The 18281-nt window shown below is 35.9% G+C and overlaps 1 protein-coding gene across 1 annotated transcript in view; it reads right to left on the reverse strand.

Annotated features, from left to right (window-relative positions):
* LOC126195572 (dynein axonemal heavy chain 2) overlaps positions 1 to 18281 on the reverse strand; it is a 957657-nt gene that overhangs the window by 791236 nt on the left and 148140 nt on the right. The window contains 1 exon segment of the mRNA XM_049934198.1: positions 3741 to 3933. Coding sequence (XP_049790155.1) covers positions 3741 to 3933 — 193 coding nt within the window.

The raw sequence follows: 18281 nt of genomic DNA on the forward strand, positions 1-18281 counted from the left end.
ACAAATGATTACATGCCTCAATGTGAGGTACACAATAGTATAAGTGATGTAATTGAATACTTTTTGTAATGCCACTAAAGAACTGGTAGGTTTTATTTAGTAGATTTCTAGCTTTGCTGCAAAATCATGACAGCCCTTCCTAAACTCAGTAGCTATAACTGGAAAACAAAATTATTCAGGTATAAGTTTATTAATTTGTCATGTATACTGAGGTTATAAGTTTATATAATTTGTCATGTATACTGAGGTTCCACCAAAAAGTAATTGAAACATGCTGCTATGTAACAAGGGAATCACACTTCCTATTATTTTTTAAAAATCTGAAACTTTCAATAGCCCTCTCCACACAAATCTATGACCTTCATGGTCAAGGGAGAGTGCTTTTGTGTCTGTGTGGTTGCGTGTAGGAATGTGTGTACTACTGATAGAGAAAGAGATAGTGCTCGAAAGCCACTGTGAATGTTTTTTTCTGTTGTGTGTTTCTGTGCTCAACACATCAATCCACTATGGGTGAGTCACTGCCTTTCCCTGATTTAATGTACTGCTCCATCCAGCAATTTCCATTACTATTAAGATATAACAAACTTTTTATACAGCAATGTAAAATTATTCATGGAAAATCATTTATATGGTACAAGATATAAAGATGATTTTATGTCTCCCTTTCATCTATTGAAATTATATGCTAAGATTCACCAATACATGGAAATGAAAATCTTCAACAGACTAACAGTTCAAGCTCGATAAACTATGACAAATTCTTAAATTGTTTCTTAGAGGAATTTAATGAATCATTTCCTCGTAGATCTAAGCAAAAGAAAGTAAATGGTAAACTCAAATGGATTACAACAGGAATAAAAATTTCTGGTGCCAGAAAGAGAGAGTTCCACAATGAGTTAAAATCAAACAGAAATCCGGATTTTGTTACTTATGTCGAACAGGATAAAGCTGTATTTAGGAAAGTTGTAGTGGCAGCTAAAAAAATGGCAAATGATAAATTCATACAAGAACACAGAAATAAGACAAAAGCAGTGTGGTCAGTTGTTCAGTCTGAATTAGGAGCCAAAGTAAAAATTCATGAGATTTTGGAAATTGGACGTGAAAATGAAATTATTGTAAAACCTGTTCAGATGTCAGATTGTTTCAATAAATTCTTCCTAAATGTAGTAAGATCATATGTGGATATGACATTCTATCAAGGCAGAACACATCTTTTAAACAATTTGAAAAAATCACCCAAAGGGATGTGGAAAAGGAAATATTGCCTCTAAAAAACAAAACCTCACATGGATGGGATGAAATAACCACATCTGTAATCAAGTGTGTGTACGATATTATTTCTCAACCACTGTCAATAATTATAAATCAATCTTTTGAACAGGGATGCCTTCCAAATGTATTGAAATACGCTGGTATAAAACCTCTATTCAAACAAGGATCGACAGAAGATATGGGGAATTACCACCCTATCTCTCTTTTGCCGGTCTTCTCTAAAGTGTTTGAAAAGATTGCAGCAAAACAAATTAATAAATTTCTTACTGTAAATGATATAATTTTTAAAAACCAGTTTGGATTCCAACAAGGTAAGAGCACTGTGAATGCTATAAATGAGTTTATCCAAAAAATATGCTCCACGTTAGATAAGGGTAGAAAGGTCACAGGAATATTCTGTGATCTAACTAAAGTTTTCGATTCAATGAACCATACATTACTCCTCCACAAATTACAGATGTATGGAATCGGGGACACTGTTTTAAAATGGTTTAGCTCTTACCTGTCAGATAGGAGACAAAGAGTAATTTTAACTTCAAATGGAACCACTTAGTCCTCAGACTGGAAAACAGTTCCCCAAGGAGTCCCACAAGGTTCAATATTGGGTCCCTATCTGTTTCTTTTTTACATAAATGACCTACCACTTGCTACTGATGTTCATTCAGTCTTATTTGCTGATGATACATCAGTTCTAATTGAAAATAAGGTATGTGAAAGTATTCCAGAAAAAGCCAAAAATACTTTAGAAAAACTCGAAACTTGGTTCCATCAAAACGGGCCAAAACTAAATGTAACTAAAACCAAAATTATGCAATTTGAAGCTAAATCAGTAGGAAGGACTGAAATAAAGATAACTTGTAATGATCAGGGTATCACAGAAGCAAACCACGTGAAGTTCTTAGGCCTAAATCTTAATAAAAATTGAAATTGGAAGGTACACATAGATTACTTAGCAAATAAACTGAACAGCTTGGCATTTACAATGTGTATTTTGTCAGGTGCCACAAACATGGATACCAAAAAGATAGTTAATCACTACTACTTTGAGTAAGTTATTCATTATGGCATACTCTTCTGGGGAAATTCAGCAAATGTCAGTTGGTTCCTAGTATTACAAAAGAAAGTAATTAGAAACATGTGTGTTGCAAAAACACGGGAATCCTGCCGACCACAGTTAAAAAATTTAAAAATACTATCTACCCCCACATGTTACATATATGAGGAGGTGGTGTTCTTACACAAAAATCAACATACACTACACACTTTCCATTTTGACCACAGCTACAGCACTCGCCACAGAGAAAATTGCAAACTTCCAACACATTGTTTAGAACTTTATGCCCAAACGCAAGAGTATATGGGGTTAAAAATTTTCAATAAAATAAAGAGCAGTAATATATTTAAGAGGGAGCTTGGTTCACTGAAAAGATTGCTCTTTACTCTTCTGGTGGAAAAGTGTTATTATTCTGTCGAAAAATTCATTTAGGATAGCTTCACAGTCTGAACACAGGGATTGTATTACATGTATTATTTTATTTACTTGTGTAGCTGTAACTTAGAAGTGTAAAATATAATGTAAACTTTTGTATTTCTCTTAAAAAATAGAAAATAAGTTTATTTTTGTAAACCTTGTCATGTCTCCTGTACATCAAATCAAATGATTTGAAAATTGAACATAATGAGATGAATAAATCACATATCACTTATCACTAAAACACAAGAACTCTGAACTTGTGGTTGGGTCAAAAGAAAAGAAACTGCATGATACTCCGATGGAGAACTATTAATACCTGGTGGAAGAGTTTGTTGAGGATAAACTGATAACTTAAGTTCATTAGTTTTATTATGTTAACTATAACTCTTACTTCTCAGAAAAAAATACTAATTTTAGTTTATTGTTCCATCTCATTACATATAATTTTATACAAGGAATTATATGTATGATATGTCTCCTGTACCATCACCAGATGATTAATGAGTATATGTTATACGATCTCAGTAAAATATTATTCATTGCGAGCTAAACACCAGGTTCATAGTATTTCTTTATCTCAATACTTTGAAATTTCTCAGTATCTGCTATGTCACAGTAGTAGAAGATCAGAGAAGACAAATGTTGAATACAGTCTGCAGAGACTCTGATATGCACTCTATCCACTTAAAAACACATCATCCAGCAACACATAGTTAATAACAATAAGAAATAATTTTGACATGTTGTGTATATGTCATGTCCTTCTCTCTACAAAAGTTGTTCTGGGTGGTTTCTTTCCTTCCTACATTAACTGATGTTATTTCTAACATCTTTTCACATTGTCCTGAAGAAAGATTCACTCATGTTAAGGACTTAGGATTTGATATTATCTGTGCTTAGAATCAATATACTATATCTATTGGTTCTGCCCCAATTATTTGATTCTCCAGATCCTATCTTATTTATCTATTATACCATATGTAAATAAGTTTACCTTGATTCAGTTGTGCTTGAAGTTTCAAACACTCTTCATTCTGCTGTATAACAACATGATATGGAAGTTTGTCTTGGCAGGTAATATTCCATTTCTCATATAAGCGTAGAAAACATGCCAAGCTGTCCACCAAACTTCTCAAGACATTTTTAAACAAACGAGATATACTGTTAACCGAAGGATCAAAGGTAATCTGCAATATAATACAATTAACAGTAAAATTTGTTTTAAACAATGTCATTAAGCTAACAAACTGTTAGCTGCAAAGAAGTGCTCAAAATGAGATGGGGCACTTACATTAGAAATAACAAATACATCATGTCTGTAAGTCATCAAATACATCCATCCAGAAATCTGTGAATTACTGCACAACCTATGTGAGAAAAATATGCCAAATAATGAGTTACTGACCATGGTAGCCTGAATTTTAAGATTGGGAAAAGTTTTTTTATTACAAAAAAGGTATTTCTGCTATCACTGTCTCTTTCCTGCTGCTGACACTACCCCCCCTCTTTGTCCTCCTCTTCCTCACCTTGACTGCTCTCCTGATCACCACCACCACATTTCTTCACATCAACCCATTCAAGTATCACTTTTCAAAAGTGCGGGCCAAAATATAAAAAAAGACACACATCAAGCAACAATATAGCCAAAATCAGCAGCAATATCCAAGAAGAAACTGTAAACGTAATCTGTAAAGAGAATAGTTTGTTAAGAGGATGTAATTCATGAATGAGCACAATATTCAGTTATTTGTTTGCATCCAATGATGATATAAATGGTTTGTTACCTACTGCAAGGCAATTAGATTAATTAATCGGGTATGTTAGGTTCACCAAATAAATGAGACATTCCTTCTTCAGAGTTTTACAAATGTGTAATAGTTTTCAATTCAAATCTCGTAAACCATTAGCTGGGACTGTTCCAACAGTGCCTCATGGAGCAGGACTTCTCCAAAATGTTCACTGTCCCAGGTCAGAGTCCATATGGTAAGGGAGAGTATACTCACTGGCTCCCAGCTCTGATGCTGAAACTGACATAACAAACCACGTTCTAACAATGAGAGCAATGGTTTGTCATGTAAGTTGCAGTCCTCCTTAATTTTGGAAGACACATTTCTGCTTATGGTAAAAATGGATGCTCATATCTTGAAACGAAGTACACTAATTGACAATAAAAAAGACACAAGTGAGGCAGCAGTTCAAGTTAGCTACGAAATCACTGACATTATAATGACAAGTGGCTTTACTGGGGCCTCTTCTACAACCATGTACAGTATTTGCATAATATTTATTTCCAAGCGAGTTGCAGACAACTGTAAGAGTAATTTTTAGCATATGATTAGTGAAATGTAAATTATAACTTTTCTGATGTTCTTAACACAACTGTAAAATGTCTATTACCATAATTTTTAGTAACTTCCCTTAACTCTCTAATTAAGATGCCAAATCCATAACAATTACAAATTGTAATAGCTGGCAGCCATGGAAAGGTATTGCCCCTGGAACTTCTCAATGAAAATTCCATATTCATTTATGTAGCCATTATTCCACTATATTTAGTATTAGTACAAAAACACCTCCAGTATCAACTAGCTGACACTGGTAAAGCAAAATGAGGACTTGTGACAGACAATATGAAATATCTATTTATAAACATGTTTCCATGTTTCTGATATGCTAGTAAATGACCCATTGCAGCATACACTGTACATTTCTTTTAAAAACAAATCTCCTTCATACCAACCCATTAGACACTGAGCATCATCTATCAACATGAATGACCAGCAAGACGTTGGCAAGACTTGGGCATATTAACACTTGTTCAACCATGATTTACTAATAAATATATTAATATACCACTACAAAAGACATTACGTAGAACCCTCTTGTCCACCCTCAGCTGATCCGCTGCCCTAGTTCATCCAACCATGCTCAAGCCGAACTTGCTCCAATTTTTGTGGTGGTGACTCACTATATGTTGCAGCATTCATTCTGTTTACTGTATTGTTGTTTACAAGTAATAGTTCTTGTCACTTGCCTGTTTTAGTGCTCTGTCATCTCTTGTATCATTTCTGATGTTGTCCGTTTATTTTGTACAGTACTGCACTGTGAAGTTTTTAGTTCTTACTTCTTGGTTGTTTTATGACATTGTACTACTGAGCAGTGTCATAAAGACAAGATAAAGGGGAATCACTCCAAAAAATTGTCAAGAAACTCAATGTAGGTGATACAACAATAAAAGATTGGAGAATAAATTAGGAAGACATGTACAGTGATGACAGGTGGCAAAAACACTCTTAATAATCACAAAACATTGAAAAAGCCCAAACTTGAACTGCTTGACAACACATTGTGGATGTAGTTCCATCAGGAAAGAAGGAACGAACCCCAATATCTGTGCCCACTATACAAGAAAAGGCAATACATATGCACAAAAAACTAGGAGCTAGAAGTCAGTTTGCAGCTTTTGAGGCTGCATTCATTGCTGAAAATCCCGTCATGGCATTCTAATTCCTGGTGAAAAACCATCTGCTGATTCCAAGATGGCTAAGGACTTTTCTCATCTATATATACATCTACAGGGATACTCTGCAAATCACACTTAAGTCCGTGGCACAGGGTTCATCGAACCACCTTCACAACAATTCTCTATTATTCAACTCTCGAATAGCCCACAGAAAAGACAAACACCTATATCTTTCTGTGCGAGTTCTGCTTTCCTTTACTTTATCATAATTATTGTTTCTCCCGATGTAGGTTGGTATCAACAAAGTATTTTCACATATGGATGAGAGAGTGATGGTTAAAATTTCTTGAGAAGATTCCACAGCAATGAAAAATGTCTTTGTTTTAATGATGTCCATACCAAATCCTGTATCATGCCCATGATACTCTCTCCCCTTTCTTACAATAATAAAAAATGTGCTGCTCTTCTCTGTAATTTCTCAATATACTCCTTTAATTCTGTCTAGTAAAGAACCCAGACCATGCTGCAGTACTCTAAAAGAGGATAGATGACTGTAGTGTAGGCAGTCTCTTTAGTAGATCTCATATATTTTCTAAGTGTTCTGCCAATAAAATGCAGTCTTTGGTTTGCCTTCCCCACAACATTTTCTACATGTTATTTCCAATTTAAATTGTTTGTAATTGTATTCCTAGGTATTTAATTGAATTTGCAGCCTTAATTAGAGTGATTTATCACGTAACCAAAGTTTAACGGATTTATTTTAGCACTCATGTGGATGACCTCACCCTTTTCATTATTTAGGGTCAATTGCCAATTTTTGCACCATTCAGATATATTTTCTAAATCGTTTTGCAATTTGTTTTGATCTTCCGATAAGTTTACAAGACGATAAGTGACAGCGTCATCTGCAAACAACCTAACAGCTGCTCAGATTGTCTCCTAAATCATTTATATAGATAAAGAACAGCAGAGAGCCTATAATACTACCTTGGTAAACCCCAGAAATCATTTCTGGTTTACTTGATGACTTTCCATCAATTACTACGAACTGTGACCTCTCTGACAGGAAATCATGAATCCAGTCACATAACTGAGATGATATTCCATACGCATGCAATTTCACCAGAAGCCTCTTGTGTGGTACAGAGTCAAAAGCATTTTCGAAAACTAGAAATATGGAATCAATTTGAAATACTTTGTCACTAGCACTCAACACTTCATGTGTGTAAAGAGCTAGTTGTGTTTCACAAGAACAATGTTTTCTAAATCCGAGATGACTGTGCGCGAATAGACCGTTCTCTTTGAGGTAATTCATGACATTCAGAACAATGTAAATTCCAAAATCCTGCCCCATATCAATGTGAATGATGTGGGCCTGTAATTTAGTGGATCAGTCCTAATATCTTTCTTGAATATTGGTGTAACCTTTGCAACTTCCCCGTCTTTGGGTACGGATCTTTCATCGAGTGAGCGAATGTATATGATTGTTACATAAGGGGCTACTGCATCAGCATACTTTGAAAGGAACCTAATTGGTATACAGTCTGAACTAGAAGACTTGCTTTTATTAAGTGATTTAAGTTGCTTCTCTACTCCAAGGCTATCTACTTCTAAGTTACTCACATATTGGCAGCTGTTCTTGATTCGAATTCTAGAATATCTACTTTGTCTTCTTTAGTGAAAGAATTTCGAAAGGCGGCATTTAGTAACTCTGCTTTTGCAGACTTTTCTGTGAAATTTCACAAAACTGTCAAAGAAAATAAACTGTTACTTTGCCAAGTCCATAACATAGGTGAGACAAGTCTAAACCATGAAAATGCTGCCAAACAAAACGCTTGCTGCATCAAATGAAATCGTGGCTACGTTGGTGGTACACATTATGAATCCTAGGGCATTCAAAAACATTACTAACTTATATGTCTTGCTGGCTTATTACCACATTCAAAAATTTGTTTGGATGGACTGCAATGTTGGATTGACTGGAAGTTTGTTCCAGCTGTTCAAAAAGACTTGAAACTAAAAAGATTCCTGTTCATACTCTATTGCTGTTAAATAATGCATCATCACATCCATCTGAAGATGATTTAGTGAAACGGGACATAAAGGCTATCTTCCTTCCACCAAATAGCATATCATTTATTCAACCAATGGACCAGGGAGTGATATAATGGCTCAAGAGGTGGTATTGCAGAAAGTACATAAGCTCAATTCAAAAAATGTCCCAAGAAATTCTAACATACTTGTAGCTATGATATCCCTTAATGTCAAAGATGCTATCTACACGACTACTGAATCATGGGAGGAACTAAAACCTGACAAGCTCCGAAAATCTTGGTGTAAGCCTTGGCCAGAAGTTATGATTGAAAGTGATCGTATCGAAGGCGAACAATACAACACACAGGACATCATTATGAATCTACAAACTGTCCAACTGAACAACCAAATGTCCCTGCTACTGAAATTGAGGATTGGATTGGACAACGTGACAAAGACTATGAAACCAGTGAAGAACTCAGTGATAAGCAGATTATTGCGACTATTTTGGAAAAAAATTGTGAAGAAACTGTGAATGAGGACTCAGAGAGTGGTGTTGATGAATCCCCTACTTGAATTTGACACACAAATACCAAGAATGCTTCTGATATTGCCCTTCAGCACATCTAGCAGAACTCAACTGCAACACTTATGGACATTTTGTGGATCAAGAAATGGAGGAACTCTGCTGCTAAGTACAGAATTTCACCTACACAAAAATTTATAACTGACTATCTTCACAGTATTTTTTTACTACCATATAGGCTACCTTCAATTTTTACACTACTGTACATATGTACTGCACATACAGTATAGTACAGTAAATATATACTGTACAGCATTGGTCATTAGCAATATGTAAAACTCACATCTTTTGTGTGGTTTATAGCAATGTTTTTACTGTAGAGATCAATAAACATGTGTAAAGTAGCCATTTTTGAGTTCAGAGGATGTTTGTTTTACATACATCCACGCTATTCTGTACTTTCTGGTAATCTGGCCTTTTTTTGCATCCCGATCCATACCCCAGTCCCAAATGTAACAGATTACAGGGGTTGTACTGCAATAAATTTAATTTCAATTTGTGCTGGTGGTTTCTTTCACTTCTTTTACATAAATTTGTCATTTCAATGCATATGTTATAAATAGAGACTAAAAAACTAGTGTTGATGCATATTTTCACTCTATGTTTAGAATATTTTAAAAATTTAGACAGGTGGTCTCTAGCTCGATCTAGTTTTGATGTCTCACAGATTGACCGTGACCTAGAACTGCGTGCAATTGCTAACTGAGAGACCACTGCCTAGCAAAATCATTACAGAAGAGGAACAGGAAAAGGCAGACAGAGTCAATGCTCCCACACCTTCGCCCTCAGTTAATCCCCCCCACTGTCATACCGTACACGTCGGCAACAATTAAATTAAATTACGCAAGCTTATAATCACATGTCCATTGTTTCAGTTTATCTTTCTATTTACTTGTGCACAGGTGAACATGTTTATGATGTGTAGTGTGTGAAGTGTTGTGCGCCATGTGGCCCAAAAAGAAGAAATGTCATTCCATGGATAGCTGACCATCCTGGAACATTTACATACGACGGAACCGTTTTATACTGTCAAGTTTGTGAGAAAAATATTTCGTGCAAAAACAAGTTTCATATACACCAGCCTGTCAACAGCAAGTTGCATTGGTGGGGATTTGTCCAAAGGTAACCAAGAAAGTCAGTTTAACATGGATCTATGTGAAGAATTCATTGCAAGCAATATTCCTCTTTATAAACTTACAAACTCTATCCTCAAAGGCTTCCTGTGCAAATATTGCTTAAATCAAAAGACATCAGATGAATCAACATTGCATAAAAATTACATACTGACAATTTATGTAAATGGTCTGGAAAAAATACGTAATGAACTCAAGGAGAGCATTATTTTTGGATTTCAGTTGATGAAACTACAAACACTTGTGGCCATTACATGCAAAATTAATAGTTGGTGCTTTAAAAGAAGATCCTTCTTCTTCCTATTTAGTGGCCTGCAAAGAACTTGAAAAAATAAAGCATTCTACGATCACCAGTTTTGTGAATGAGGGTATTAGAAAAATATTTCCCAATCTTCTGCAGTTGAATGGGTGTTTGTGTTTATTTCAGATGCTGTTCCCTATGTGATCAAAGCACGAAAAGCCCTCTGAGTATTTTATCCCAATTTGATTCATCTGATGTTCTTTGCTCATGGAGTAAATCGCCTTGCTGAAGAAGTATGTTCCACACTTGTGAATGTGAATAAATTGATTTCATCCACAAAGAAAGTGTTTCTAAAGGCTCCTGCTCACATCAAGAACTACAAATAAAACTACCAAATGTGGCTTTGCCTACCAAACCAGTGGTAACTTGCTGGTGTACGTAGGTCAAAGCTGTTTTGTTTTACAATGAACATTCTGAGGCCAATAGAGGGTAGTAAATGACTTCGAAAGTGCAGAGACTTTGGCAGTTTGCCAGTGCAAAAGAAGCTTTTAATGATTCTGGTATTAAAACAGACATTGCTGTGATCAGCACTCATTTTTCCCATATATCTGCAAGTATTAAAAAGCTCAGAATTTAAGGTTTGGCACTGAATGAATCTATTCAGTTAATGAATAAAATTATTCTAGTGAACTCCTCAACAATAAGTGCCCACATAGCATGCCAATTCAAATACTGCCCAGTTACCTCAGCTGATGTAGAACGGCCCTTTTCTGCTTATAAAAATGTTTTGAGTGATCAAAAACACAATCTTACAACCGAACATTTGGAACAGTACTTGATTGTTTACATTTACAATAGTAGAAAAACATCAAATAAAGTGTAAATGATGCTTTGGTCCAACAGTATTAATTAAAAGTTAACGCCATTCAAAAAAATCCATGAGTCAGGTTACCTTCTATTCAGAAAGTGAGTGCACTCAGCGACTGTTATGTGGCTTATAAATTATAGAGTGCAGCAATCAGTTGTCCATTTTTAGATTTTATTACGCACATCCAGATTTCAGCTAGTGGCTAGCCATTCCCAATGCAATGTTTTCTATTCTCGATGCATATAAGTCCCTGTTGTTTGGGCTTACACAATGTAAGAACAGAGTCAGAGTTGCGGTAGTACCTAGTACATGTATGTGATGGAGACACTCAACATTTATAATGTCATCTATCTTGGACACCTATGTGCTCCTTACGATAATTTTGTAATGCCTGTGTGTTATAGGCAACTACTAATATCACCATTGTTTTCTTTGATGTTGTAACCTGTATGTCTCCTAAGATCCAATGATGGCGGCTTTAGTTTCTCCGAAAGCGGTAATCATGGAACAAAAAGAATTCCTGCGATCTTGGCTACCAGTTTATTGTTGTACAAGCTCTAGATAGCTCCCACATGAGCACAATGTGCTCCCTACAAAAGCTACTGCTTAGCCTTGCTGATGATTCTACAGTGTTTTTGCCACAATCAGGCCCTGATAGCTAGAATATTTTGCTTATGTGTGGCAATGTGCCATTTTTCTAAAGTTGCCTCTGTGCCTTATAGGTTTTTAAACATGCTTGTTTGATATCAGTACTGCCTTACAGACCTTATCCCCCACTGGATTGTTGGTATGGAAAATAGCCTACCTGTTATGGACACCTGGACTTCATCAAACAATGACAGCCACACAGCTGACGTCTTTTGTCCACTGCACACGACTCTGTGTTCTAATGTGGTTATATCTTGGTTCGACAGGACTAGCAGGCCCCTGTGCAACTAATGTATCAATACTTCTACATTTGTATGTTGCGTGCTCCCTGTTCTCCCATAATTAACCAGCCTTGTTTTGCTCTCTTCGTTATTCCTCCACATTTCATTATATGCCTCTACTACTGATTGATTCTGTCATGTGTTTGTATTATTTTGCTATGTTCAGACATTTTCACTAAATTTTTTTCACCACAGTCTGGTACGGCAAAATTATGTCCAAAGTTTATGGAAGTTGAAAACTTGAATTACAAAAGTGCAGATCACAAGCCATTATCATGGAGAAGGTGGCTTCGTTGTTTTGAAGGGCTCTGAGGAAATACTGAGATCACACTCGCTACTCAACCAAACCACCAATTGTTCAACCACCATTAAATAAGTGCAACCCAGCACCATTCCTTGTGCCCAGTTTCCAAGTAATAGAGCTTTTTTTGTGGACTCCATTATTTCTTGGATTATACTGAAGACAACTGTGTCTCTTATTTAATAAATACAACTGGTCACCAACTGATAGTCAAATGAAGCAATCTTTGATTCACAGCATAATGTGCAGCTAGATATACACTGCCCCATACACCATTCCAATCAGAATTTAACTTTACACAGGTAACAAGTCACAGGCTTCTATTCTGAACATATCCTGTGACATAAATTTTGGTACTCAGGACAACTGAAACAAACTCTGAATGACACTATTGAACCAATCCTGTTATTCATTCCGAAATTTAGCTTCTCTCACAGTACACACCCTGCCTTATCAGTTTCAGTTTCCAAAAAGCAGGGTCATAGGTTTGCAGGGGAGGAAGGGGGGTGGGGGAACAGGGAGAGGGGTCCAAAGCCCCCTCCCAGAGCCATTAAAGTTTCTTCCTTTATTTCTTTAGTGTTTTTAAATGTGCTCACACTAAAATATGGTTATTATTAGTTGTAATGAATGTGACATTAAACTGTGCCTGTTGAACACAGCAGCAAGAAGTGGAATGATGTCTGAAGTTGAACTTTGGCTCCCTCCTTGTTGTCAGTATGCGTCGATACACTTTGTGTGAACAGTGACTTAACAGCTGAATCACTACAGTGGCATGATGAACTTGTTTTGAGTGCTTTGAATGAAAAGAGAATAGCGTAATGAGTACAGTTATGTTTGAATATGATCAACTCTATGATATACTTTCACCCAACCTCATTACTTCCGTGTGTAATTTATACCATCGCTGCTCTTTATAGGAGTGCATGCATGCCTTGGGTGGCATCATTGTATAGCACACTGGTAACATTCCCCCTCTTATGTTGCACCTCAATGTGGCAACCATATTTTCCTTCCTACTTTTTCTGCACCTCACACTCCACTAAAGTCGAGGCTTATTGTAGCACCAAAAACTTTTATCAACTTCTTCCTTCTGTCTAATAAAAAATTGTGATGATGTGCCTTTCCTGAATGGGCCTATATTCTGTAGTATTACCAAAGTCAGTCTGTGGAATTTTAATCATTTCATTCTATATAATTTCTCACTTATCAGGTAATATATTAGAAAACACATATTCTAAAAAATCATCTTACTTAGACTACTTCTTCTCTTTTACTTTAATAAATAGTATTTAGGATTATTTTATGCACAGGGTGTCCCAACATTTCAATACTGTACATTTCACATGTTTATTGCCTCTTTTCTGGAACTATCATCACTCAAGAGCTTAAAAAAGACCTTTGCAAGTGTAAATTAAATTAATTATTCAATGTAAAGTTGCAAAACTGGAATGACCCAATGAACACCTTAAAGTGAGTGGTGAAAATATGTTATAAATACAGCAAGCTAGCTCTAGTGTCACTTCTTGCTCATGACCTGAAATAGTCAGTTCAAAAGACAAGTATGACTGTACTAGCATTTCTCCATTACCAACTCCATCTGTAAAAAATGACATTTATTTGTTTGTTGATAGAAGTAACTTAAGCAATACTGACAGATGTAAAATATTAAGCAATATATGACTCATTCAGAAGAAACATACACATTTCCAGACTGAAAACATAATCAGGAAAAGGGACAAATCCTCAGATTATAACATAGATGGTTGTCTAAATGGATGTGGCTAGAACACAATGCTATTGATTATGTGACTTAGTGCAAATTTTGTGTCTTATTTTAAAGGTTAGAGGCTGAAATGAATTTTCAACCTCTTGGTTCAATGTATAAAAAGAAATATAACAATCAGAAGAATGCAGTAGAATATTTTGATATATCAGTATTATAAAAATTACATTCCTTATGCAGATCTATTTTTATCTATAAAAAAGAATGCTCAGACATCTGTTGACAACTGAAATGATAATGAGAACTAAGGAAACATGTATAACATAGGAAGAATTTGAAACTCACAATTAAAAATGTTATTTATGTGGTAGACAAGAACCTGCTTTAAGAGAAAGGAAGGATTTTGGAATAATTCTTTCTAAGGAACTACTAGACCGCAATGAAGAAATCTTTGGGCTAAATTAAGATTTCGTGCCAATGCATACATCGAGTTAGAAAGTCATCAAATAAGGAATAAGTACACAAGTCCTCTCTGCAGCTCGTGGTCTGGCAGTAGCGTTGTCACTTCCTGAGCACGGGGTCCCGGGTTCGATTCCCGGTGGGGTCAGGGATTTTCACCTGCCCTGAGATGACTGGGTGTTGTTGTGTCGTCTTCATCATCATCATTCATCCCCATTACAGTCAGAGGGAGGCAACGGCAAACCACCCCCATTAGTACCTTGCCTAGTACAGCAATGTGGGTCTCCTGTATCATTCCCCTATGCTCTGTCAAGAAGCATGGGACTTCATTTCCATTTTGCACACAAGTCCTACCACACCAAATTAAATTACTGAATCATGTAATGTAAGAATTCTTGAAAAACTTGGTGAAAAAGTAAACATATCCAAGTGTTTTTCTGTATTATTTCACAAGACTGCTAATATCAGTGGGATGTAACAAACTACTCTGCATAACTGGATAGATAAAGTGACGGTAGAACACACACTGAAGACTGTTGTGATTGGCAAGCTTTTGGAGCCAGGGGTTTCTTCTTCAGGCAGAAGGGTTGAAGGGGAAGGAAGAAGGGTGACAGCCCTTCTGTCTAAAGAAGAAGCCACTGGCTCCGAAAGCTTGCCAATCACAACAGTTTTCAGTGTGTGTTCTGCTGCCGCTTGACGAGTATATTTTATTCATCTAAATAATTTTATCAATAACTGATTGTTTTTGTCATCATAAACTACTCTGTGTATTTGGTTATGTTAACTAGCAATCACAATTGCTAAGGAAAGACTTCCTACAAACAGTAGATTTGTCTGGACAATATGTAGCATCTTATCTGTTAGAATAGCTGAAAGAAATTGGAATAGGTACACGATACCTAAGAGGCAAAGATTATGATAGTGCTCCACCAACGTCAGGGAAGCTGTAAGGACTGCAAGATGAAGTCAGAGTAACACATCCTATTGCACTCTGTGTCCACTGTTGAGCTCAATGTCTCATATTTGACCAGTTCATAATTATTTTAGGTACACAAAAAGGGAAGATGTTCTTTCAGACTGCATAAACAATCATGATGGATTATCTAATCCAAGAACCCTGAAAGACCTTTGTGCAACTGGATGGACTGAAAGATTTGATGCTGGTACTGATTTCTACAGAGGAAAATTTTTTAATGTGTTCCATTCTGTAGTGTGAATTTGACACCTCTGTCTAACTGGCTAAGGTCTTTGGATTTGGTTGTATATGAAGCAAAATTCTTCAGAAACAAAAAATGTGGTTGAGAGAAGCCACGAAAGTAGCTTATGACACTAAAAAAGAATTGGAAATTCTGAGGTCTGACACTAAAAAAACTTTCAGGACTTTTATGAGAGAGCAACTGAAATTTGTCAACAGCTGGATACCTCAATCTTACTTTCCCAGGTGGTTAAGATCCAAAATAAGAGACCAAACTACTTGATGTGTGATCCTGAAAAGTAACTCCAAGTGGCACTCTTTACACCATTTTTAAATTCTGTCACAATAGAGTTGAAGTTTACAGAACATAAGAAATTTCCGTCTGGATTTTCTTTGCTGCTCCCAGTTTCAACCAGTGAAGTACTTTCAAATAGTGAAGAATGAGAAGAGTTCTGGGCCAAAAAGATTCCAGATCTTCATCTGCTATTGCAATTATGCAATAAATACAAGTATCCAAATAGCAACAAGCTTCTGAAAACATCAGCCACACTTTCTGTAACTACAGCCACACCACAGAGGTCATTCTATACTTTAAAGAGAATTAAGGTATACCTACAAAATTCAACAGGACAGGCAAGTTTCAAAGTTTATTGTCTCACATGAAGTTACATAACCATTATTACATTATCTATTATTAGCATTTAAAGTTCTAAAAATGAATAATGTATGCTGCTGTATTTGTTCAATTTGGTCGATAATTATGTTTTATCCTTTCAGAAAAGACTAAATGGACTAGACCTCTTGCCATTCATCATTCAGTATTTATTACACCACTGGATGTGACAGACGACTTCGTTAAGAGAAATAAGAAACTAGAAGGCTGGTGTGTCATTATAGGGAAGTTGCTTATTATTTGTTGGTAACTTTGTTTTAATTTTAATTATTTTAAACAACGATTTATTTATTTACTCATTCGCAGAACAACAACATTAGTATGGATGTCATAAATACTTCATACAATGCTTCATATATTTATTCCTAAAACATTATAGAATAAACACTTTTCAGGAACACTAATCCTCAGAATGACTGATGATTTGCCCCTTTATTCAGATGTGTGCTGTGTTTTGTAAGGCACTTTCTTTCCGGATCGACAATGATGAGAAAGAAAGCACTTGAAGTGGACTATGGTTATAACATGCAGTTTGTTGTTGTTGTTGTGGTCTTCAGTCCTGAGACTGGTTTGATGCAGCTCTCCATGCTACTCTATCCTGTGCAAGCTTCTTCATCTCCCAGTACGTGCTGCAGCCTAGTTGCCAAATACTCATGATCTATGTCAACATCAATACACATCACAATTTTTCTATTACACTGCTTTCATTTCCACTCATTTGTTTCAGAATTTTCAGGAGCTGCAATTTGAGTTCCAATCCTAAATGTTTAACTGATTTAAAACAGTCCAGTTGTTGATATTTTGGAATACTGATTTAAATGAACATCTTGTACTTGAATCGAACTGAAACCCTCCAGAACACGACTGCTAGCAACACTGAATTATTCAAGTCTTTGGATAAGCTGATGGCACAGGAGCAGCAACAAATCACTAGATAGAGTTGCTGCCCATTTTACAGTTTTCTACCATATTTTACTTCATATAATTGTTCCCATAGCGATTTTCATCCTGCTTGCTATTCTGAATGAGATGTTTCACAAGCAAGTTCTGTAGCAGAACCCATGTAGCCACTCCAGATGACCACATGTCTTGGCCAAGTTCCAGTGCAAAACTAATAACTGTTATCTTTAATCAAAACTATTATTTTATATTTGTCTTATGGATTGCTTACTTTAGTGACTTTCAAACATCACCCCTTTATTATTGTCCTTATTTATTTGTTTGATGTTGTTTTATTGTCATGAGCTATTTTTACAATCTTCCTGTTTAGTTTAACTGAACTAAATTATCTTGCTTTCACAATTATGTAAATTGGTTGATGATCAGAAAGATTTATCAAGTAGCTGATTTGGTGCCCCTTCTGCACATTAATATATTTTCAGGTTTGCAATTTTTCTTTCATCAATTGAACAGCTACAATGTTACTTAAACGACTTAATTTGTAATAAATTTGACCTACAATGCTTCCATTCTCCCTCTGTACTCAGTAATCCTCAAAGCTGTCTCTGAAACTAGCTTCACCTGCCTTTGTAAAGCCACCACTGTCAGTTCTGTGTTGATGACTGCAGTCGTCACATGGTAACGTTTTAACAGTTATATTCATATTCCAAGATCTTTATTGTTAAATGAAATCAAATTACTGAATTGTTAAATTTAAGGCACCATTGACATCACTGAATTCACCCCCCCCCCCCCACACACACACACACACACAGTGAACTCTTTCAGGGAGGGGGGATATTAAAATTTTACAACGAAGTCGCCTTTTTCATTCATCACCTTTTAGCTGATATGACAACAATTGACCAGTTCATGCCGGAATAGACTGAACTGTCATCAGGAAAGTCACCTTGCCAATCAAATGACATCACAGGCTCACCTGACTTAGGACACTGAGGGCTTTCACATCCAGAACTGAAAAACATACCTT

This window comes from Schistocerca nitens, chromosome 7 (genome assembly GCF_023898315.1).
Source record: "Schistocerca nitens isolate TAMUIC-IGC-003100 chromosome 7, iqSchNite1.1, whole genome shotgun sequence".
NCBI classification, from domain to species: Eukaryota; Metazoa; Arthropoda; class Insecta; order Orthoptera; family Acrididae; genus Schistocerca; species Schistocerca nitens.